This window comes from Myotis daubentonii, chromosome 3, assembly GCF_963259705.1.
Source record: "Myotis daubentonii chromosome 3, mMyoDau2.1, whole genome shotgun sequence".
Lineage (NCBI taxonomy): Eukaryota > Metazoa > Chordata > Mammalia > Chiroptera > Vespertilionidae > Myotis > Myotis daubentonii.
In genome coordinates, this window is record NC_081842.1 from 139,983,400 (window position 1) to 140,006,322 (window position 22,923).

At 40.5% G+C, this 22,923-nt stretch overlaps 1 protein-coding gene across 1 annotated transcript; it reads left to right on the plus strand.

Moving 5' to 3' along the window:
• The first annotated feature begins 5,213 nt into the window (after positions 1-5,213).
• Positions 5,214-16,753, plus strand: RBM24 (RNA binding motif protein 24). The gene is made up of 4 exons (XM_059688707.1): positions 5,214-6,131; positions 7,257-7,380; positions 8,752-8,806; positions 15,952-16,753. Exons 1-4 carry the CDS (start codon positions 5,964-5,966, stop codon positions 16,313-16,315), a joined length of 711 nt encoding a protein of 236 aa, XP_059544690.1. The 5' UTR covers positions 5,214-5,963; the 3' UTR covers positions 16,316-16,753.
• The last annotated feature ends 6,170 nt before the right edge of the window (positions 16,754-22,923 follow it).

Below are 22,923 nucleotides of genomic sequence, written 5' to 3' on the forward strand. Positions count from 1 at the left end.
TTTGTGGTCAAACCACATTCCCTGGAATTATAGAGGACCAAAGGTCCTTTTTATTACTTAACTCAGTGTGAGTTAGGATTTTTTTTTTTTAACTTTGCAAACAAAGGTATTCTATCTCAGCAGTGTCACTGCAGATTCTGGAATGCTAACATCAATATGCTGCTGGTAAAAATAAAAACTGATACTACCTTTTGGAGGGCAATTTGACAATATGTATTAAAAGATCTAAGTATGGGCATATCCTTCAACCTAATATATAAACTTGTAAGAGTTTATTCATTCAATCAATAAATATTTAAGCACTTTTGATGTACTAAACACTATTTCAGGAGTCAGGAGTTCAGCACTGGACAAAACAAAGTTCTTCATGAAACCAGCTTTTCGAAATAATCAGAATGTGTTCAAGGATTTACCTACAAGAATGTTAACCTGGGAACTCTTCATAATAGGGAACAATTAGAAACAATAAAAATGCCAAAAAAAAAAAGGTGATTGCTTAAATACATTTGGGGGCATTGTCATAATAAAATGCCATTCAGGCATTTAAAATGAATTGTGGAAACTAATGAGAGGGAAATTTACCTTATACTATTAGTTGAAAAAAGTTGGCAGTAAGAATGTAAAGGGCAACTCATGCTTATGTACTTATATGTGTATATTTATGTACAAGAAACACCTGCCATTAGACACTCTAAAATGATACATTATTCTGAGTAGAATTATGGGTGCTTTTGATTTTCTTCTTTGTACATTTTTATGCTTTTTTATATTTCCTGTTATAAAAATGCCTTTCCTTTATTAGCAGAAAAAATATCAATCTTACAGAATGATCTCAAGTAGTTTAAATTAAGTAAATAAATAACACTTGAGTGTTCATTAATATTATACTGTCTCAGAAATCCAAGGTGACCCTGTAAACAGATGTGTAAATAAAGGGTCAGATTAGCATCCTCCATTCTAGGTCATGTCTACTCAGGGAAGACTGTCACAAGTTTTGCTTTTTAATGGACTGTAGTAAACAAGGACTTGAAGCTGATTGATGACCGCCTGGGCTGGGCCCTAGGTCTCTTGTCTTGGGATACAGGGCTATTTCTACCACAATGTGTCCTCTGCCCAGCACACGGGCAACACCATTAGAATGAATCTGTCATCAGCAGAGAGTCATTCAATACATTTGGAGAGTATCAAAAATAGCTTGGCAGCTCCGAGGGCCACTATTTAAAAACTTAGAACCAAAGTACACCCTGAATTTAAGATGTAAAGAAATACACAGTGTGGGTTTAAAACATTTGCACTCTCTTCCTTGCCTTTCAAATTTATAGAGTAGAATTTAAAGTGTGTGTGTACATTTACAGCTACTTCTACACAGGCAGAGTGAAACTGTTGGTAGGGTGAAGTTGGCAGTAAACTCTTTTTGTCCCCCGCTTACTTTCATTTTTGCCCTTCCCTCATTCTCCAGGAAACTCTATTGTGCTATTTTCTGGATGCTTGATGTAAAAGAGAAATTATGACTTTAATGATTGAATAACAGCTACAAATTTCCATTTCATTTTGCTCAGATGTGGTTTAATGAAGCATGAATAGAATCCTCCCAAAGGTGGATCTGAGCTGAACTGATGAGGCTTCTGACTGCCAGTTCTTCTGCACACTAAAATAGCAGCATAACCTAATACATGTATTTGTTATCTGTTACTAAGAGAAAATGACCAACCCACCCAGAGAAACAGAAATACGGTGGATCATGAGACTACTCAAAAGAACAGAAACCTGTTGGTTACACTTAGAATGTTCACACACTCTTAAACAACAACAACAACAAAAACAAATGTTTCCAAACAATCAAAATAAAAGTCTTCACCAAAGATATATTTGTGTGGGGGGGTTTTTTTAAGTGTCTGGCCTAAATACTCTGCAAGTGGTCAGTTCTAATCAAGAAAGTATTTTTTCCCAAACATCAAGTTGATAGGTAGATATCTTTAAGATAGCACATCTCTTCAGTAAATATTTCTTCAGTGCTCATATGTGTAGGATTCTGCAGAGGATCTAACTGACCTGAAGGAGATGCAGCGACATCTAAGAGATCAACCCTGCCTGCAGGAGACTTGCTGTGCCCATCATACTGGCTCTGCAGCAGGCACCTCCATGAGCAGCAGTAATGCTTCTCGAATTTCATGAAATATTACTCTCTTTTCTCAAAAATTCTTCATAAACCTTGGGCCTGGAGTTGATTTCCATGATTAATTTAAGAGAAAGCAAGAAAATAGATAAATGAGTGTGAGGCTCTGAGTTTGGTTCTGGCCTTTAATAGTCAGATTATGATTTTGAGCAAAGTGGACAATAACTTATTGTGACTAATAAAACAATATTGATCTTGCCATGGAATAGGAACCAAGGATTCAGAGCCATCCATGTGTACTAATTTGGATATGGCAAGCTTAAAACCTATTTATAACTTTTAAAGTATTTTATGGCTCTTTCTTTCCATAGAAGCGCACATCATATTGCACAAGGTTTGTTAATATACAAGTGTTCTTCTCTGCCAAAAGCAGCTGAGAAAGCAAAAGGATTACCCAAGGATTGTTTTTCCAACCTGACTTTGACTTTGTAATGGGTAATTGTACAGAAATATTTGGTACTTAATAACCTTGAAACTTTGAATTCAAAAAGATTTTATGGCTCTAAGGCTACATGGTCTGTTGGCTCAGGTTCATAAATCCTCCAAGAATGGATCTGGCCATTGTAACTGTACCCACCTTTGTGCTGACATAAAACAATAATGCCTAGCCCTAGCACGGTGCCTACCTGTGGGGGGCGCTGGATGGTTTATCAAACTGAACTGGGCACGAATTATGGCTTCTATTTAAATTGGTTTGGAAGGAGACCTGACTTGGGATGGGAAACACACAATACAATACACTGTACAGATGATAAATTGTAGAATTGTGTACCTGAAACCTGTATAATTTATTAACCAGTCACCTCCAATAAATACAACTAAAAAAAAAAAAAAAAAAAAAAAAAGAACAAATTGGCTTGGAAAATAAGGAACCTCCAATCCTCTTAATTTATGTTTTCAGAGAACCACACAATACCAGATTATTAGCAATGCTTGCATTATCTCTGCAATCCAAAATCAGGGCTATCCGGGCACCATTTTATACAAAATGAACAAAGTTTCATACAAAGCTATCAAATTTTGACTTCTCCATTGAAAGAATAAAAGCACGCCAGTCAGGGATTACATGGGGAAGGGGGAGAGTGGCTGCATTTTCTCTGGGACTATGGCAGGGAAGCATCCAATTTCCAGAAGCCGAGTTTTTGACACAGGGATCCCAACCTGGGATCAGAATTTCCTTGTAGATCTCACCACTGTACCTCATGAACATCCAAGCCGCTGGCTGCACTCCCAGACACCCTCCTTCCGTGATGTTATCACAGTCCCCTCCCAGGTGGGCTCCCCATCCAGGAAGAAAGAGAGGTGAAACAGCCAAAGTCACTCTTCTCTTTAAGTCTTCTCTGTAAGTACCAAGCTTCTCCTCACAAAAGAGTTTTTGCCTGAGCCTCATCTAAGTACAGTGATTCTTAAGTAACATTGCAAGATGGCTGTTAAATATTAAAAAACACGCCTCCTCTGTTTCACGGCCTACTTTGTTTTTCTGATTTTTAAAAATTATCTTTCATCATACGGGTACACACAGTCCCTTTTAAACCTGTGCTTTACTTAAGCAATGAAGACAGAGTGTTTACAATTTCACTTGCTGGCTCTCATATACCTGTGAAATGCTTTATTTTTCTTCAATTGGATTTTAAAAAAACATTTTCCAAAAAAATTTTAGATTTCTTATTTCTCCATTTCTCCCACTGAGAGTTCAAACTTAAAAAAAAAAAACCTGATGACACCTCCAAAGGCCAACTTCATGCCAAAGTCAGCAAGATAAAAAGCAGAATTTAACATTTTGTATAAGAATATTTACATTCCCGTTAACTTTTGCAATATATCTCATCCTCTTGGGCTGACTGCAGAGGTGCCCTGGGAAGAGAAACAGAAGTCTGTGCCTCTCTCATAAGTTAGCATATTAACTGCTTTAAAGGGAATAAATGATGTGGCCTGGGTCAATTAATGTATGGACTTCAATGAACACTCCTGGTGGAAACTACTTAAAAATTATATGGGTGAAACATTCTGCTCTCATTAAATATCTTCATCCAAACCTCAATATGACAATGATTTTTATGGCCTAATTGAATGTACTCTTAATAAAAAGAAATTGCAAAAAGCCGATATAAAAATTATATATATATGTATATATATATATATATATATATATATATATATATATATATATACATATATGTGTGTATATATATATAAAATCACTAAATAGTGTATTTTCTACAAATGCTTTAAAGGTCTGCTGGTAGAAACCAGCGGTTATGTAACAAGTCGATTTCAAAAGATTGCACCTTTTACGATTACATCCTGATAAAATAGTTGAGCTAAAGTCCCTAAATATTGTCACAATTCAAATAAAAGGAAATACATTAATTCTTTGCTGAGGGGGAGGGGGAGCAGAGACAATATATCATGAGAAAGCTGTACCAATCTTCCCCAAGAGTTAGGGAGGAAACACAAATTTGTCATTTCAGGGTACTAATGTATGATCCTCTGAAACAGAATGTGGTGCCTGATAAACTTAGGTGTCTACAGTTACTTAGCTTGGCTAGGCCCAGAGCAATTAAAGCTAATGTTCTCCCCAGCACACCTAAGCTTAGACCTTTTTTTTCTTTCTGGCTTTGCCTCGCTAGTTGTCCCCAGCACCAGCTCTTTGGGGTCAAGGAAGGTTGGGGGCCCTCCTTCTCACTCTCCAGACCGCAGGTAACCCAACTCGGGGTAAGGTTGCCCCAGTTCCATGGCCCTCCGCGCCAGGGGGGGCACTGGCCTCCCAGCGAACCTCCCCAGGCCTCGGGGCCCCCAGCTAGGCTGTCCAGGTCGCGGGCTGTGTCAAGGAGGCCGAGCGCAAAGAGCTCGCGTTTTCGTTTTGGAAAAGCGACGCAGCTCCCTCCGGGGGCGCAGTCCCCGCGCCCTGGGTCCCGGCTGGGGCCGCAAGCGGTTCCTAGGACTTTGACGTGTGAGAGCAGGAGACCCTGAGAGCAAGGCCGCCTCCAGCCCTCCCCAGCCCCAACCCAGCTTCGGCTCCAGAGACCGAGCCCGGCGGCCCAGCGCCGCGCCGCGCCGGGAGAGAAGCAGCTGTTCCCAACAGCTGGGGGGCGGCGGCGCCGGGCGCCCCAGGTGCGGCCGCGGCCAATCGCAGGCGTCCGGCCCGCCCCCTCCCCAGCCGGGCGCCGACCCCCGGCCCGCGGGGGAAGGGAGCAGAAAGGGGGAGAGCCGTCCTCGCCACTTGTCTTCCAGCTTCCGCGGCGGCAGGGACGGAGCGTCTACCGCAGCCGAGCGGAGTCGCCCACCCCCGGCCCTACCGCCGCGCCCACCCACCCTCCTCCGCGCCCGGCCGCGCCGCCCGCCGACCCTACCCACGCCCCACCCGAGACACCTAATTGCTAAGCAAGAAAAATCTACCTCTACACGCACCCCGTTCTTCGCTGGAGGACCACCCTCTCTTGTCATTTTTTGGCCTCCCCGCCGGGTGAGTGGAAGCCGCCTGCACATTCTATTGAACCGGATCCTAACCCAGACGATCCGGAGAATTTGTACCGTGACCGGCAGGGGGGGCGGGAGGAGAGAGGCAAGTCAAGTCTCCGGGGCTGCTGGCGACTTCGGCAGCCGCGCGCCCGGCGCCCTCGGCCGCCCCCGGCCGCCCGCCCCCGCCGCGCCGCCGCCCTCGCCCCCGGACGCGCCCCCGGCCCCCGGCGGCCGCGAGAGGGTGCAGGAGACGCGGAGCCGGCGGAGGAGGCGCAGCCGCAGCCGCAGCCGCAGCCGGAGCCCGAGCCGCGGGGCGGGCGCGAAGATGCACACGACTCAGAAGGACACGACGTACACCAAGATCTTCGTCGGGGGGCTGCCCTACCACACCACCGACGCCAGCCTGCGCAAGTACTTCGAGGTTTTCGGCGAGATCGAGGAGGCGGTGGTCATCACCGACCGGCAGACGGGCAAGTCGCGGGGCTACGGATTTGTAAGTGGCGCGGACGCGGGTAGTGGGGGTCGGCTAGGAGCCCCGCGGGGAAACCGGGGCCCGCGGGGTGGGAGGAACCGAGTGGCGCTCAGCCAGGGTGATCGTTGTTTGGGGCTCGGAGAGACCGTGCGAAGCACCCTTCGGGCTTGAGCGGCGCTGCCCCTTCGTCCCGGGGGAGCTGTGGAGGGAGAGCTGGTCCTGGCTCCGGGGGTTCCGAGGAGACGGGGCGCGTCGCGGTGTCAGGGACTGGCGGGGCCCGAGTGGAAGGAGAAAACTGTAACGACTGCGGGATCGGGGATCGGGGATGGGGGATCGGGGAGGGTTGGGAGGGAGGGGCTGCAACCCCACGGCATTGCGCTCCGGGGCTGGAGGCCGGTCGGGCAGCGCGCTGTTGCTTTGTAAAAATGTGTGTGTCTTCTGGCGTTCTGGCTGGGGCCCGGAGGCGACACCCCAGGAGGTCTGGGGCTCTTCTCCCTCCAGCCCCCACCCTTTTTCTTTTAACTACAAAGATGGGTTCTTTAAAAATATGATCCTATGGCTCTTTGCAGAACTGAAATAGAGCATGTTAAGCTTCCTGGAGATTGACGCGTGTAGATTCAGCTGCTCAGGAGCAGGGAGCTCCAGAGCAGGACAATAGCTATTGTCGTTGGGGAGTGTTTGCGGGTAGTTGGGAGCACAGGCGGATGTGAGGTTGGACTTCTTTTTTAAAGCAAACAGTGCCTCAGGTCCGGTGGAGACCTGGGGGCTTTGAGGGCGGGGTGAAGAGGACCTAGAGAGGAATTCTAAGTCAGAATTCAGGCTTCCAAATTTTTGCTAGGCCCTGCTAGCACCCTTAAGACTTTGGAGTGTGTGTGTGTGTGTGTGTGTGTGTGTGTGTGTGTGTGTGTGGTCGGTCGGGGTGGTGGGGGTGGTATTTCTTCCTTTCTGTTTTCTTTCCTTTTCTTTTTGGACGGGGGATCAAGGATTAAGTTCCAGGGAGAAAAATTAAAAAGAAAGAAAAAGTTTGACCACCACCCCCCACCCCCCCTTAGTTTTATCATGAATGATATTTCCAGTGCGATTCTGGTTTCCTTCAAGGGTTGATTTAGAGCTTTGTATGTATGTCTGTGTGTGTATGTTGCTAAGGTCACCATGGCTGACCGGGCTGCTGCGGAAAGAGCCTGCAAGGATCCCAACCCCATAATTGATGGCAGGAAGGCCAATGTGAACCTGGCATACTTGGGAGCAAAACCAAGGATCATGCAACCAGGTGAGAAACAGGGGTCCCTTTGTACCTCCCCTCCCCACTAGAGATGCCCACTACTGCATAGCATGAATCCTCGATTTAGAACATTGGTAGATGTATTCAGTAAAGTTAAACCATGCCTGGTGATTGTGCCAAGGCATTAAAGATAAATAAAGGAGAGTTGTAACCACTCCTTTTAGGACTTGAAATATACCTGTGTACAAAAATAGATCTTGGGGGACTGGACAGTTTTTTACACACGGAGACTTGGACATGACTCACCTGTTTTCTGTGGTCAGAGTCCACTCTCCATTTTTGAGTTTTTAGACACTTGTAGATAACTCAGATGTGGGTTGTATGGGCCAAACTTGTCAATTCTAGCTGGTTGTACTTCCTAATGCAACGTTAGGAATGTCTCTCCTTTTACCACCAGTTGCCTGGGCCCAAAGCAGGAACTCAGACTTGAACACTGACCCAAGAAAAGCATAGGGGTGCAGGTGGAGGTGTCTGGATGATAAATGTTTAACATAAAGTCACAGGATATTAGTAATTAAAATAGATTTCACATACTCCAGTTACCCTCATGTTACAGATGGAAAAACTGAGAAACTGATAGAGATGAGAAATGATTTACTCCAAAGTCACATAGCTATTAACCGCCAAGAGGGAGCATGGTTTTGTCTATGTGAAAACATGACCTTCTGCATTTATAACACTGCCCTCTGCATGAGCACAAATAATTGAGAGTTGACTGTTGAACAGATGTAATCTTTTCTCAAAATTTTGGAGATTGACTCTTCCATCCAAACAGATTTACTAGGAAACTAGGTTGTCAAGAAAGTGGGTGCATGAGCAACTATCTATGAACATTAAAAAACATGTATTTGTCTAACACATTGAATGTAGATACTATCCAGAGAAGAAGGAAAGGAGAGTTTGTTTTGGTGAATTTTTATACTATAATCTGTAAAAGCCATAATCTTCCAAAGCATTGTTCAAAGCATTCCAGAGTGCTCCAAATTACCAAGAATTTTTATAGATCATTATTCAGAATCATAGGAATATTTGTGCATGTAACTTCATTATCAGGTCCTATTGTTGCTTTTATTCCATGAGAATTTTTCCCTGAACTAATTTTCTAAGGTCTTATTCTATGTCAACTAAACTTTGCAGATAATTTTTAGTTTCCACTTGTAGCCTATTAAAATTTTTATTTGGATCAACAATAGCATTAATAAAACGGTCTTTTAAATATATATCTAATACTTTCTCTGAAGCATTAAGAGGATGGTTATCTTTTCTAAGATAAATGAAAGTTGTGATTGCTCTTTATATGTAGGAGTTAAAAGTGTCTAACCATGCACAAATAGAGAATGTGATATGTTTTTTTGTTAGGTTTTGCCTTTGGTGTTCAACAACTTCATCCAGCCCTTATACAAAGACCTTTTGGGTAAGTCAATTAACAGGCCCTCCTCACTTTCAACTGCTATCATTTGTTAACCTGCTTCTTATATACAGACAAGACCATCAGGACACAGAATGTTCCTGGTTATACATATTTATATATGTTTGTGTATTCTTAATGCTGATAACATAAATATTTTTAGATGAGTCAAGTTATCTGGCCATGTATGCAGCCTCCAAACCAGACAAATTTTGAGCTTATGATTAACAAAACAAAACAAAAATACCAGGTATGACTTGTGTACAAGACCGTTGTGTCCCAGCACCATTACTACTGTTCAACTTGACTCAATTTTATTTATCTCTTTCTAACCTGACAGGGCTCGTATACAGTTAAGCTAACTGATCAGAAGGATACCATGATAAGAGGTGGAATAGTTCTGTTTGGAATTAAACTGTAACCAGTAGACTCAGACACACAAGCTCAGATGGTGATTAACGATGCATGGATGTTGGTGTTGTTTTACTTTTCACAATAGTCAATAGACCTCCGTGTGCTTTATTTTATTTATTACAGTAATGAAGTGGTGTTGATAGCTAAACTGTGTGCTTTTTACTTAATTGAAAAGAGCTGTAGTGAAAGTGTTTTCTTTTCCTCGGGGAAGGGGCTCTTTGTGTTTTGGTTTTGGTGGTGGTGTTGAGGAGTGTTGACTTTTGACTTTGCCATGGGAAGCAAAGGGCCTCTTTTTTTTTTCTTGCTTTTAAGCTGTAGCCTGTGACTTCCATTTAACCATACTTTTGTAGTGAGTGCTAAATCGTGTGATTTCCCTCTGTAAGAATACAGATACATTGCTTGCATGTCCTACGTTTCTGTTTTACCGGGGAGTTTTCTGGGAATGGGGCTCTTTCTTTTGCAATGTGTATCCACTTTTAGGCCTTCTAATTAAAGGTTTTCAGCAACTCTCATCAGATTTGTTAACACTAGTCAAGTTTTTCAGTAGAGCAGCACTAACTTTCACCTTTCAGCCCTAACTCAGGTGAATAGCCTGCTCATATTTGTGTTATCTCTGGGTTTTATCTCTGGGCTTTCCTTACTTGCGCTCCCTTATTTTCTTTTCATTCAGACATGATATGGGTGGGAGATCCCCTAACACCTAAATTTATTCTGAACACTTAGAGTCTGTTTGGCTGTATTCTACATGATCAGTATTGCTGTAACTCTAATGTCAGAGATTTAAACTTCTTTTCAAATATTTTAACTTTATCCTCAGCAACACCTTAGCTTAACACCTAAACACCTATATGTGTATGTAGCGTGGAAGGCTAGATTCTGCTTAGATAGATATCTACCTTATGTGTCTCTAAGAATAGACCCCCCAAAAAGTAATAATTTTTTGAAGAGTCAATTTATATCTTTCATGAATACCTTCTTATAACCCTCCCTGTAACATATCAATACCTCACCCTTACGGCAACTGTTACTTTTTTTAAACTGTGGAAGAGTATTCTGTCCAATATCATTAAAAAGGACCTTCATATCCATAGCTCTTTATCAATGCCCCATCCAAACCATCCTGGATACTGACAATAATTAGTAGGTTTATTGGTTCAACTGCTTGTGTGAGCCCCTCCCCCATCATTGGTCTAGACCAGCAGTTCTCAACCTGTGGGTCGCGACCCCTTTCACAGGGGTCGCCTAAGACCATCGGAAAACACGTATATAATTACATATTGTTTTGTGATTAATCACTATGCTTTAATTATGTTCAATTTGTAACAATGAAAATACATCCTGCATATCAGATATTTACATTATGATTCATAACAGTAGCAAAATTACAGTTATGAAGTAGCAACAAAAATAATTTTATGGTTGGGGGTCACCACAACATGAGGAACTGTATTAAAGGGTCGCGGCATTAGGAAGGTTGAGAACTACTGGTCTAGACTGTGTTGAAGGAGGGATTGGGAAGGAAAACATACATCTTAGGAAGTGATAGTGAACTTAGTCATGATCTCACACTAATAATCTTGAAACAATTATACAACTGAATTGATCAACATGTATTAGTATGTGTTTATTTTTCTCTGTGCTAAGGGTGGTATGAAATAAGGACATTGCACTTTAGTTTGAGAACTCAAACAAACCAATCAGAAACTTGGTTACTAAGATACTTGGTATTGTTTTCAATACAAAAGGAATTCAGAATAGCAAGAAAATAGGTGATTGGAGGAGTTGAACTAGGCTTTGTGGGGACTTGAACTAGAACTAGACTTGAACCAATAGCTATATCCTAGACAGGTAAAAGGAAGAATGGACATGTCTCAAGGGTATAGGATGAGGTGAGCATAAGCAAAGGCACAGAGAAAAGGCTCAGCATGAAGAATGTTTATGGAGGGTCTTGAGAACTAGCCATAGAAATCTAGACTGGTTGTCAGAGTCCTTCTAGTTCTTCAAGAAACCAGCATGAGGCATCTAGGAACAACCAGAGTGAATTGTGTCACCTGGAAGTTTGAGATCAAGCATGTTTTGATAGTAACCTTTTGTTTTTCATCTCTTTTAATATTAGCTGTCTTTTATAAAGGATGGTGATTATTACTGTTTGCATAAATTGTTTGAACTTGAGATTCTTATTAAAAATAGATAGCATTCCAGATGAACCAAGCCAGCCTTCTCTTTCTTTTTTAAGGGGTTCTCAACACTGCTCTGAGTCCCAGAGTCTGTACCTAACAAATCACACCTGGTCATCCTGAATTCTATTTGAATGCTACACATTCTTATTTTAGGCCTGGAAAGAAGCTTGCAAATTTCTTATTTTATTTGACTTATTTGAAGTTCTAGTAACTGAACTATTTCTTCCTAATTGTAATTCTTAAATGGCCCCCAAATTACTATGGGCCTTTAAAGAGAAAACCTTGGCCTAAAGAATTTCTGATGTAACACAGTGGGTACATGTATAGAAATTTGTGAATTTTCTGAACAATATATTATAAATATTTTATGTTTGAAAGAAGCATTTTCTTATAGAAACCTTGGAGAAGAGAGAATGCAGATCTATGAGCAGAAATGTCTAGGCTAGTTCAGTCAGGCTGAAATATACTTAAACATTTATTCAATATACCTCTACGTGCTAAATTTTAGGCTAGTTGTGTTAACACCATACTGGGTATTATATTGTCCACTAAAAGAGGCACGAGGGACAGTAACTAACATTAACTGAACATCTGCTACATGCCTAGTACTGATAAGGGATTTAAATAAATTATATAATTTAATTCTCACATTATTTGATGAAGGCACTGTTAATGTACTTCCCATTGGGTGATAAAACTGAGATAAAGAGAGGTGAATTAACTTACCAGGGCTAGCAAGTGGTAGAGTCTGACTCTAGACTCATAATCATGGTTTTCCCGACCTTTCAAAAGCCATGTTCTTTCTTCTGTATCAAGTTGTAGACAATAAGACCCAACTTTATTCTCTCTTGTAATCTAGTAAGAAAACTTACATGCACCCATAATGGCTGTTCCTGCATCCTCAGATAAGGGAGAGAGACATCAGGTTGGTGGGATCCAGAAAGGAGGTAGAAGTTGACCTAGATTTTAAAGGGTGGTGGATGATAAGGAACTCTTATTGAGAACTTAGCTATCTTCATCATTGTATGCTCTTTACATAATTTTATTTAATGCACAGCAATTCGAGTTGGAAATATTGGGTTTATTTCACATATAGTAAATATATGAGATTAAAAGGTTGAAGTGAATTCCTGAAGACTCTACACCAGCGGTTCTCAACCTGTGGGTCACGACCCCTTTGGGGGTCGAACAACCCTTTCACAGGGGTCGCCTGAGACCATCAGAAAACACATATATAATTACATATTGTTTTTGTGATTAATCACTATGCTTTAATTACGTTCAATTTGTAACAATGAAAATACATCCTGCATATCAGATATTTACATTACGACTCATAACAGTAGCAAAATTACAGTTATGAAGTAGCAATGAAAATAATTTTATGGTTGGGGGTCACCACAACATGAGAAACTGTATTAAAGGGTCACGGCATTAGGAAGGTTGAGAACCACTGCTCTACACGGAGTGAGTGTAGGAGCTAGGGCAGGTCGGATTTGGATTTCAACCAGTAGAGAGGATTTCAACCGGTAGAGATGGAGTGAGGATTGGCATCGCTGGCAAAAGGATGGCATGCACAAAGGTGAGGACCTAGGAATGTGTGGTGTCGCGCGGAAACATTGAGGAGCCCAGCTGATTTGGGTTAAGGGAAAGGTAGAAAGTAATCCTGAGAGAAGTATGTTGGAGCCAGAATTATTAAAGGTCTAGCATACCAAAGTTTAAGAAATTTGTGCTTAGGAATGATGTGAGGGGTCATAGATTACTAGAGCAAGCAAATGAGATGAAGACTTCGTAGTTTTGTGATAGATTGGAAGAGGAAACCAATTGGGATGTCAAAGGTCACAGAGGGACCTGAAGAGATAGGAAGAAAAGGAAAGCATAGTAAAATTTCTTTCAAAGTTGCCCCAAGTATCTGCTATGTTCTCATGCTTTTGTAACTGCTAGGTTTGTACATTCTATGATTAGTTGAGGGAAAGTATGTTGATAGATATTTAGTAGGAGGGAGATTCTCAAATTGCCTTACTGGGTTCCCTAGACCATGAAAAGAACTCGTAATACAGGGATTTTTTTCAGAAGTCTCACCTTATGTTTTAGTCCATTTCTGCCTTCCTTCCTGAACTCAGATATTTTAGACTCTACATTGTCTTCTGGATTCTCCTTTCTCTGAGTCTTAAAGGACTCCAGGATTTCATTTGTCTTCCAAACATCTTCCTAACCCATACGAGACTTCATGTAGGATTCTGACATTCCAAGGAACTTTGTACTCTCATAAGTGCATTATCAAATAAAAACTAGTAATGTAAAATAAATGTAGAGACAAGAGTCCTATAAGCAACCCTGCTTATCTTTTAATGCATTCTTCATACCGATGCACACACACAATTTTCTCCTCCTTGCTGTAGGATAAAGTTATTTTCAGTTAACACCTTTATTTGAAGATACAAACCTAGCAACCATCATGTTATGTTGTCTTTAAAACTTTGGGAGTCCAGGGGTTAATGTTTCCATATCAGTGAGCTTCATACTGGCTGGCCTTTGCAGCTGATAGATGTTTTACTTTGGCCTTATAAAGACATTTTACCCACTGGAAACCCTTGTCGCATGACAGGATCAAAAATAGCCCGGCTGCAGCCCCTGCTGTCCATCACCACATGTAAACTGGCATGAGTGTAGGCTCTCTTAGCCGTGTCCGCACATTGGCAGCCTCCAGGGACAGTGTTTTATAAAGCCACACCTGTCGCTGTGAAGGAACCAATCACCTGACCTACAGAGGCGTTTTAAGTGTGTGCATGACCATGCGTCTGGTTTCTGACAAGCAATTCAGCACATCGCTGAGTGTCCTGAAAAACCCTTGATGACGTGGTTTCCACTGGCACTGGGAAAGATCTACAAGTCTAGTAAATTTGAGTGTATTTTTATCATTGGGGTCAAAGTTCAGTACCCTCTGTGATAAATTCATCTTTTCCATGGATGTTCGTTAATGAGTGTTTTCAGTAAAACTCTGAAAAGGCAAAGAAAAATCTGTTTTTGAACATCTACACATGAATTTTTCTGTTTTGAGTTCTTTAAAATATGAAGATTGTTATTTGTACTTCTTATAAGTTGGCTTTGCCAGCAACCAGATGGCATTATAGTGTCATATTTTTAGAAACATTAAGAGGTTTTATTGGAGATTATTTTAAAGAAAGATGAAATAAACCAGATGTTCATGGTAGTATTGTAAATGGACAGTAATGAATCCCAAGAGTGAGAACTGAGATGCATGGGTTTTTAGGAATACCTCTTGTGATTTAATTTTTTTAATGAATGTTTAAGTAAATTCATTGGAGTGTGTTATGTATGTGATCTCTGAATGTATAATTTTAAAAGGTATTTGATTGTGTTTCACTTTCTTGAACTTTTGCAGGATAATATATAACAGTAGAATTGATTCATATAAAATATCTACTTACAGGCAGAATTAAAGCAGATATGCTAATAAATCTATTTCTGTTGATTTGGAGGATAAAACAAGAATTAGTACATATGCAAAAAAAAATGTTTCCTTACTCTATTGTGTAAACCTTTTAAGTTTTATTAATTTTGGAAATATTTAGTTGTATTTCCCTGTCCCTGCCTTTTCCCTCAACCTCATCATTTCCCCAAAATCCCTTCTGTCTGTCTTGCATAGAGATAAACAAGCTGGCTGACCTTCAGTTGCCTGATAGTCAAACAGGTTTGATTGACCCTTGTGTCCTTATGAATTTTATGGAGAGAAAGAAAGAAAGAAAGACAAAAGCGTGCTGCACCTCTCTTTCAGATCACTGCCGTGAATGTTAATAGCATTTCTGTAGCTTACCACAACAGCCTCTTGTGATAGAGTGAGCTGCACTACAGTTCGTTTGAGAAGTGTGATTCTGCTGTGTTTACCACACCTGTGAACTTTTAAACTCCTTTTTTATTTTGTCGCCTGCTTTTTTATTATTATTTTTAATAAGGGTGACTGAGGTTGCAGAGAGATTAATGTGTGCTGAGTCTGCATAGCAATTTGAAGTAGGGTTGCCATGATAATAAACATACAGATTTTGTTGAAATTTTTGTTTTGACAAACCAGCCATCACCCCCTGGGAACTGAATGGTCATGGATCACCTTTTGAGTCCCGTGTTCACAGCTCAGAATTTTTCTATTTGCCAAACGGTTTTGTTTTGTGAACTCATTACAATTTTCTCAAGTCTTAATCCATTAAGCATTTATTAAATACCTCTTATGTGCATAGCCCTCATGAACCTTGATTTATTTTCCAAACTTTTGCTAAATGATATTCATTGGATCTAAATGATTATAAACAAAACTGTTAGCAGAGAGGGTATCATCCTATTTTGATAGCTGAATTCCTTTGGGGGCGCTCCCTGACTTTGGCTACCGCCAGAGGACTTTCACGGACCCCTGGAAAGCAGATATTGTGGCAACCCTATGCTCATAATAACCACTAAATTTGAGTTTGTCGTCTTTCTGAGCAAGCAGTGCTACAGACAGGGGGCCACTACTGCCTGACTTTGTTTTCCATTTCTCAACAGGATACCTGCCCACTATGTGTATCCACAGGCTTTTGTGCAGCCTGGAGTGGTCATTCCACACGTCCAGCCGACTGCAGCTGCTGCCTCCACCACACCTTACATTGATTACACTGGAGCTGCGTATGCACAATACTCTGCCGCAGCTGCTGCCGCCGCCGCCGCCGCCGCCTATGACCAGTACCCCTACGCGGCCTCTCCAGCTGCTGCAGGCTACGTCACCGCCGGCGGCTACGGCTACGCTGTGCAGCAGCCACTCACCGCCGCGGCACCCGGGACCGCTGCCGCCGCCGCCGCAGCCGCCGCCGCCGCCGCAGCCTTTGGCCAGTATCAGCCTCAGCAGCTGCAAACAGACCGAATGCAATAGACCAGCCATCTGATCAAAGTTGAATGGTTTTCTCTTTCCCTCCCAATTTCCCAATTTTTAGTAGCTAATAAGAGTTAACATTAACAGCTTTAAAAAAAAAAAAAAAGCTATGCTTTGTGAAGCAGAATTATTGTTATTTTTATACTCCAGTAGTGTTCTAGATGAGAAAGAGGTGAGAGAGAGGGGAGTGGGCGCAGTTTTGGAAACCAATCCCAAAGAGCCTGAGGAAATGAAAGGCCGCTAGGAAAGGATGGCGGAAGTAACAATGGAACTTCACTTTTATAATGGGATTTTTATTTTTGCTCTTTTTATAGTATCAGGGAAGCAAACTGCCTTTTACAAGTTAGAAAATGCTATTTGAATCTTGTCGAACCAGGGAATACAGAGTGAGCAATACATAGCTTGAATTTCATTTAAAAGCAGATTTTTTTTTTTTTTTTTTTTAGAAAAACAAAATGGTGAAAGCACTGATTGTCATTTTTAAGTTGCTATGGCCTATAGAACTTTTTCAAGTAAGAAGGTAATGTTCTTACTCTCTCAAAAATGGGCATCGAACAATCAATCTAGGAGCGTGGCAGTGGGTAAAATGGTGGACAGGCACCAAAGCTATTTTCTCATCTATCCTGTGGATGAGTGGGACTGTGGAACAAGTGATGTGGAATTAATGGGTGCAACAGCTGTACAGACAATCAATAACACGCACAGTTCTGGAAAGAACACATCACTTGTGCTTGTTTGATGAGCTTGTCACATTCTAATCCCTCTCCCCATCCTGTTTCAATTTTGGGAAACTTGTATCTGCTGGTGTCAGCAATTCTGATTCTGAAATAGGATCAGGCTTTTACTACAACAGCCTTCTCTTTCTATTTATTGTGTCGACTCGTGGCTTATGATTAAAGGCAGGCAAAGTTTGCAGACTCTAAACCCTTAAGAATTGTCTTAAGGGCATTTATTTTTTTTCCCTTTTTGAATAATTTTACACTTTTTAGTATCTATTTCAGAGTCCTATTTAAAACTATTTATTAGTGAATACAGTACATGAGACAACAAAGTTACTGAGATTACAGTTCTTCAGAGGTAATGATAATGTGGTTTATACTGTGCCTTAATAGTAATGCTATTTAAGATAATTTATTTTTAAGTTTTACTATGCTGCACTCTAAAGGAAGGAACTTTAGATGTGACACTGTAAAATTATGTATTCATCTCATGGCATAAATTATTTAGTAGGTCTAGATGTAGCATATTAAATATTAACCTATTCAGCTAAAGATGTTGACTTGGATTTATTTAAATTCATATGTGCACTGTATAAGAGAGTACTCTTACATGAACACATTTTAGTTTTTAGGTTTTAACAAACAGGCTGTATTGCTAGTTTCATGCTTCCTTCTCTAAGTTTTGCTAGTGTAGATCTCATTTATTGGTACTTCATTAATTTAACACTATTCTCATGTAGTTTATGTAGTTTTTAAATGCTGCTTTACATTTTTCTTCTGAAACTGCAATACTTGCAATTTTTATTCTTAAGCTAAATTGAATACTATTTTACACTGTATTGGATTTTTATACTTGAACAATTTCATACAAGGGAAGACAGGTTAGCATTTTTATGGACTTTCTCCATTACCACTGGATTTACTTTAAGTATTCCCATTCTAGACAGTGTTATGTAATGTAGACATGACTCTCCTGTGCAGATTATTTATTCATTATGTACATTGCTTTATAACATTTCAGATCTTCTCATCTATTCACTTGTATTAAATATAATTTTTAAAAACTCCTGTTGCATTGATTGTTTCTAATTTTGTCATAAAAGTGGAATGATTTCTCCTTTTAATTAGAATTAATGGCCATGATTTACATGTAACAATTTCAGTGAACAGAAAGCTTCCCGGACACCCCATTTTTGTACCTTCTAAGTAAATTTTATTAACTCACTTATTTACTTTACATGTAGCGAATGACATAAGGTCCTTCCCCAACAGTAAACTCTCAAAGACTATTCGTGTCACTGCTACTTGGTTAACTGAAGATTGCTGAGTGGGCTATAGAGGGAGCACAGTGATGCTGGGAGCAGGGAAACTGAGGTTTGGCACTAGGTTGTACCACTTTCTAACAATGTGAATGGAACAAGTTGCTTTTCTTTTTTAAAATTGATTGATTGATTTTTTAAATTTAAATTCTTTATTGTTTAAAGTATTATATATGTCTCCTTTTTCCCCCATTAACCTCTCCCCAGCCTCTCCCACCCCACCCCCACCCCCAGCACATGCCCTCACCCCCCTGCTGTCTGTGTCCATTGGTTATGCTTATATTCATGCATACAAGTCCTTTGGTGATTGATTAAATTTTTTAGAGAGGGAGAAAGGGAGAGAGAGAGAGAGAGAGAGAGAGAGAGAGAGAGAGAGAGAGAGATTTGTTGTTCCACTTATTTCTGCCTTCATTGGTTGATTCTTGTATGTGACCTGATGGGGAATCTAAGCTGCAACCGTGGAGTATTGAGATGACACTCTAACCAATTTACCTACCCAGCCAGAGTGGAACAAGTTGCTTTTTGTAATTTGTTCTTTGGATGAGGTTTTTATTTATTTCTTATCTATAATATTGGGAGTAATACCTGTCTCACATGGTTATTTGAATATGAAATAGATTATATCAACTACAAGTTCCGGAAGGCTGTTTGAGAAGCGGTATGTTCGAAAACCAAATCATTTCCCCCCCATTAGAAATAATGTAAATTGAATTAATCTATTCCAGACCCCCAAATGATTCCCTGTTTTAACCTTTCTCAGTTGCCTGATGGTTGTTTCATGAGCATTTTTACACCTTTAGCAACAACAGCACTCTTGATGGCCTCTTTATGTTTTAAAATTGTGCTAATCATTAATTTCGCCATGCCATACTTGGTAGCCATATCAGACACGTGAACACCTCTATCATATTTTGCAATTATTTCTTTTTAAGCTCCATCATTGTTCTCACAACTTTCTTTTTCACTTTGCTGATATCACTAACCTTCTTAGGATCCATGGTGACTTACTGTACATAATTTAATAATAAGCAGAAACAAAAGCAAGAAAACACGAATATATTCACAGCACAATTTCCTGAGATATTAACAAATGAGATTTAGCAGTAAAATGACTCATACTCACACATTCTTTCTTTTGTCACCTGAGAGATGCGTGACTGGGCATACAGGTATCAGCATAAAAAGGGTGTTGCATCAAGAACCAAAGTTTTGCTTGACAACCAAGATATTTTTTTCTGTGAACAACTTGGTCAAGAACCAAATTGTCCAAGATGATAGTCATTCAAGAAATGAGGTATGACTGTACTTGGCACCGAGCCAAATATATGGTAAGCCCTAGGTAAATGATCATTAGTAGCAGTTGTAATGCCTGGTAGTGACAACTAACAAAAAAGGAAGTCACCTAGTAAGACATTACCATTTTTAAAAATTTTTCCACTCTGACATGGCAATACCTAATAAGGTGAGCATTAGAACATCAAATGAATGACTGTCATATTGTTTTAAAGTGTATATAGTATGTTATCTTAATTATGGAAAGGATTGCTTGCTGGTCTTAATAGTTCCCAAATCTATGACATATCTTTTACTAAGTCCATCAGTTTTCAAAAATTATAAACAGCAGAAAGTTTTGATAACAGATTCTATCATACTTGCTGCTTTACGATAACTATCTTTAGTCATCACAGTCTCAAATATTAAGTGCCTTTAATTTTCCAAAGAAAAATGATACCAGCTTTTCCCTAGGGAGAGAGATTATTACGCCCCAATGTATTATCTTGGATTGGTAAAATAATTTCTAAGCTATTTAATTCATTCAATGCATCAATGATTATTTTATGTCAAAGGACATGCTCTACATTTAACTGTTCAGATCTATGCAAGGTCACTTTTGTTCTCAAAAAGCCATACATTGATTGCTGAACTTTAAAATAAAACATTCTTTGATTTATCAATTAAAAATAAGTCAGACATTTCTGGGGAAAGCTTGTCAAAAATAGCCATACCCAGGAAAGCCAGAAGGCTGTACCTTTCTTTGAGTATTTCCTGATCTATATAATATCAGTATTAGCAGTTGTAGAGAGGGGGAAGTTTTTATGTTATAGTGCTAAAGCATATATTTCTAAAAATAAAGTTCTTAATACCTAACAAAGAGGGGAAAGTAGCCTGGACATAATGTTTGCATTGGTCAGGAAGGCTAGTTGTATTTGTAGAGTTAGAAAAGCAATGGGTCTGAGATCCAAAGAGCTGGCTGTCCTTTACTCACCAGCACAGTGATCTTGAACCCTGCTACCCTGGTAAAATGTGAGTTGATAGTTCCCAACATAATGACTCTACTTACCTCTCAGATTATGCTGGTTAAATGAATTAATTTTATGAGAGCATTTTAGAAATTCTTAAGTAGTAGGCAAATGGAAATTATAAGGAATATGCACAATCTTAATTTGGAAATTGATCTCAAGTATCTCATATTAAGTGACTTTTCCAAAGAGGACAAACTTGTATCTTGTGTGGTTATCTTTTTTCTGTCCCAGCCAAGTAATAGCTAAACTTACTGTACAACAAGGGCAACACAAAAAATAACATCAAAAGATGGAGTGATTGCTCAGCTAGGGGAAGGAAGAAGAGAGAAGATTGTGGAATACATTTCTCTTACAGGGGAACTATATTTAGTTCCTTCCTCACTCCTGTCAAATATTGTTCTTCTTAATTCCCTCTGAGGCTTGAAAGCATTCATTAAGTTGGCAGTCTGTGGTTTGGAGGGGCAGAGGTGAAAAGAAACTAAAAAATAAATAAATGCATTTTCATGCTTACTTTTGTCCTCTCTCCTCCGTTGAGAATTCCAGTCTGTTTCCATGGAAATTCTAGCTTATTTTGCTTAAGCACTTGATACAGAAGAGGTTTCAGTTGGGGTATTTGTTCTCAGTTGAATCTTAGAAGTTCAGAAATGATTTATAGCTAAGTCATTTAAATTCCAGGCGTTGAAATCCCAATCGTCAATCAAAATGAGAAAGAAATCACAATACATGTTATAAGCACTTTAGACATTTTAGATAAGAAAAATGTTATACATTGATAGCTTTGATGTCATAAATTAGTTCTGTCTTATGGCACAGTGCTTGCTCATTCCTTACCAACTTCTTCAGAGAGAAATTCTATAAAGTCCCTTTCTCTCCAGTCAGTTGTCTCCCGGAAGATGAATGCCATTGCTTTTTTTAAATCCAAAATGCTATCACTAAGCTAGTCATATATTCTACATGAGTTGGAGGGAATGCATTGTCTTCTATTTTTCAACTGTGAGAGATAATTCTGATTACATTATAATGGGGATTGAGTTCCAGTCCTATTTCTTTTCAGATAATCTATACTAATAAAAGCCTAGGTGGTTCTCGCGCCCTCGCACAATGCCCTCACGTCATCACAAGATGGTCGCCACAAGATGGCCACCCTCACATCATCATAAGATGGCCACCAAAAGATGGCTGGCAGGGGAGGGCAGTTGTGGGCAACCAGGCCTGCAGGGGAGGGCAGTTGGGGGCCATGAGGCTGGCAGAGTAGCAGTTAGGTGTCAATCAGGCCAGCAGGGGAGCAGTTAGGGGGCAATCACGCTGGCAGGCAGAAGCAATTAGGGGCAATCAGGCAGGCAGGCAGGTGAGTGGTTAGGAGCCAGCAGTCCAGAATTGTGAGAGGGATGTCCTGAGGATCGGGCCTAAACCGGCATTCAGACATCCCCCGAGTGATCCCAGATTGGAGAGGGTGCAGGCTGGGCTGAGGGTCTCCTCAGCACGAATTTCGTGCACCGAGCCTCTAGTATGTTCATAAAAGGGTAAATATCTGAAACTAACTTACAAAATGAGTTTTAAATACAAAAACATAGCTTTGCGCCCTAACCGGTTTGGCTCAGTGGATAGAGCATCAGCCTGTGGACTCAAGGGTCCCAGGTTCAATTCTGGTCAAGGGCATGTACCTAGGTTGTGGGCACATACCCAGTAGGGAGTGTGCAGGAGGCAGCTGATTGATGTTTCTCTCTCATCGATTTTTCTAACTCTCTATTCCTCTCCCTTCCTCTCTGTAAAAAATCAATAAAATATATTCTTAAAAAAATGAAAAAGCAAACAAACATAGCTTTGCCAAGTACAAAGTTCTGAGTTAGCTCTGTTTTTAAACTATGCACATTGGACAGTCTTAACCATTTATGAGTTTGTTTAGTTTCTAAATACTCTGACTCCTGGCAATTTGTTTGCAATCGATACCTGTGGGTCAGAAATTCAGAAGGGTACAGTGGAGACGAAAGAGATATAGTGGGTGCCTTTTAGAGAGTCTCAGGGTATGAGTTTCCATTCTGCATTCACTTCATAGGTTTTGAATCTTGAAAAAAGAGGGATGTGAAAGGATGGAGAAGAAGATAATGAAGAAAGAGGCACTAAGGTAAAAATCACCTTCAAAAGTAGGTACAAGAGGATGAGATGGAAAATTTGTGAAGGGGTGTGAGGAGAGCTAGAGCACGTGAGGCAAGGGCTTGCCATGGAGGGAGCCACAGAGGGAAGACAGGGAGAGGTGGCTTGCTGAG

Excerpts from the sequence above, each read along its gene's own strand:
- RBM24 (XM_059688707.1), top strand. The coding sequence starts at position 5,964 with ATGCACACGACTCAGAAGGACACGACGTACACCAAGATCTTCGTCGGG. Across the intron at positions 6,132-7,256 it reads AGTCGCGGGGCTACGGATTT|GTCACCATGGCTGACCGGGC; the intron begins GTAAGTGGCGCG and ends TATGTTGCTAAG. Across the intron at positions 7,381-8,751 it reads ACCAAGGATCATGCAACCAG|GTTTTGCCTTTGGTGTTCAA; the intron begins GTGAGAAACAGG and ends TTTTTTTGTTAG.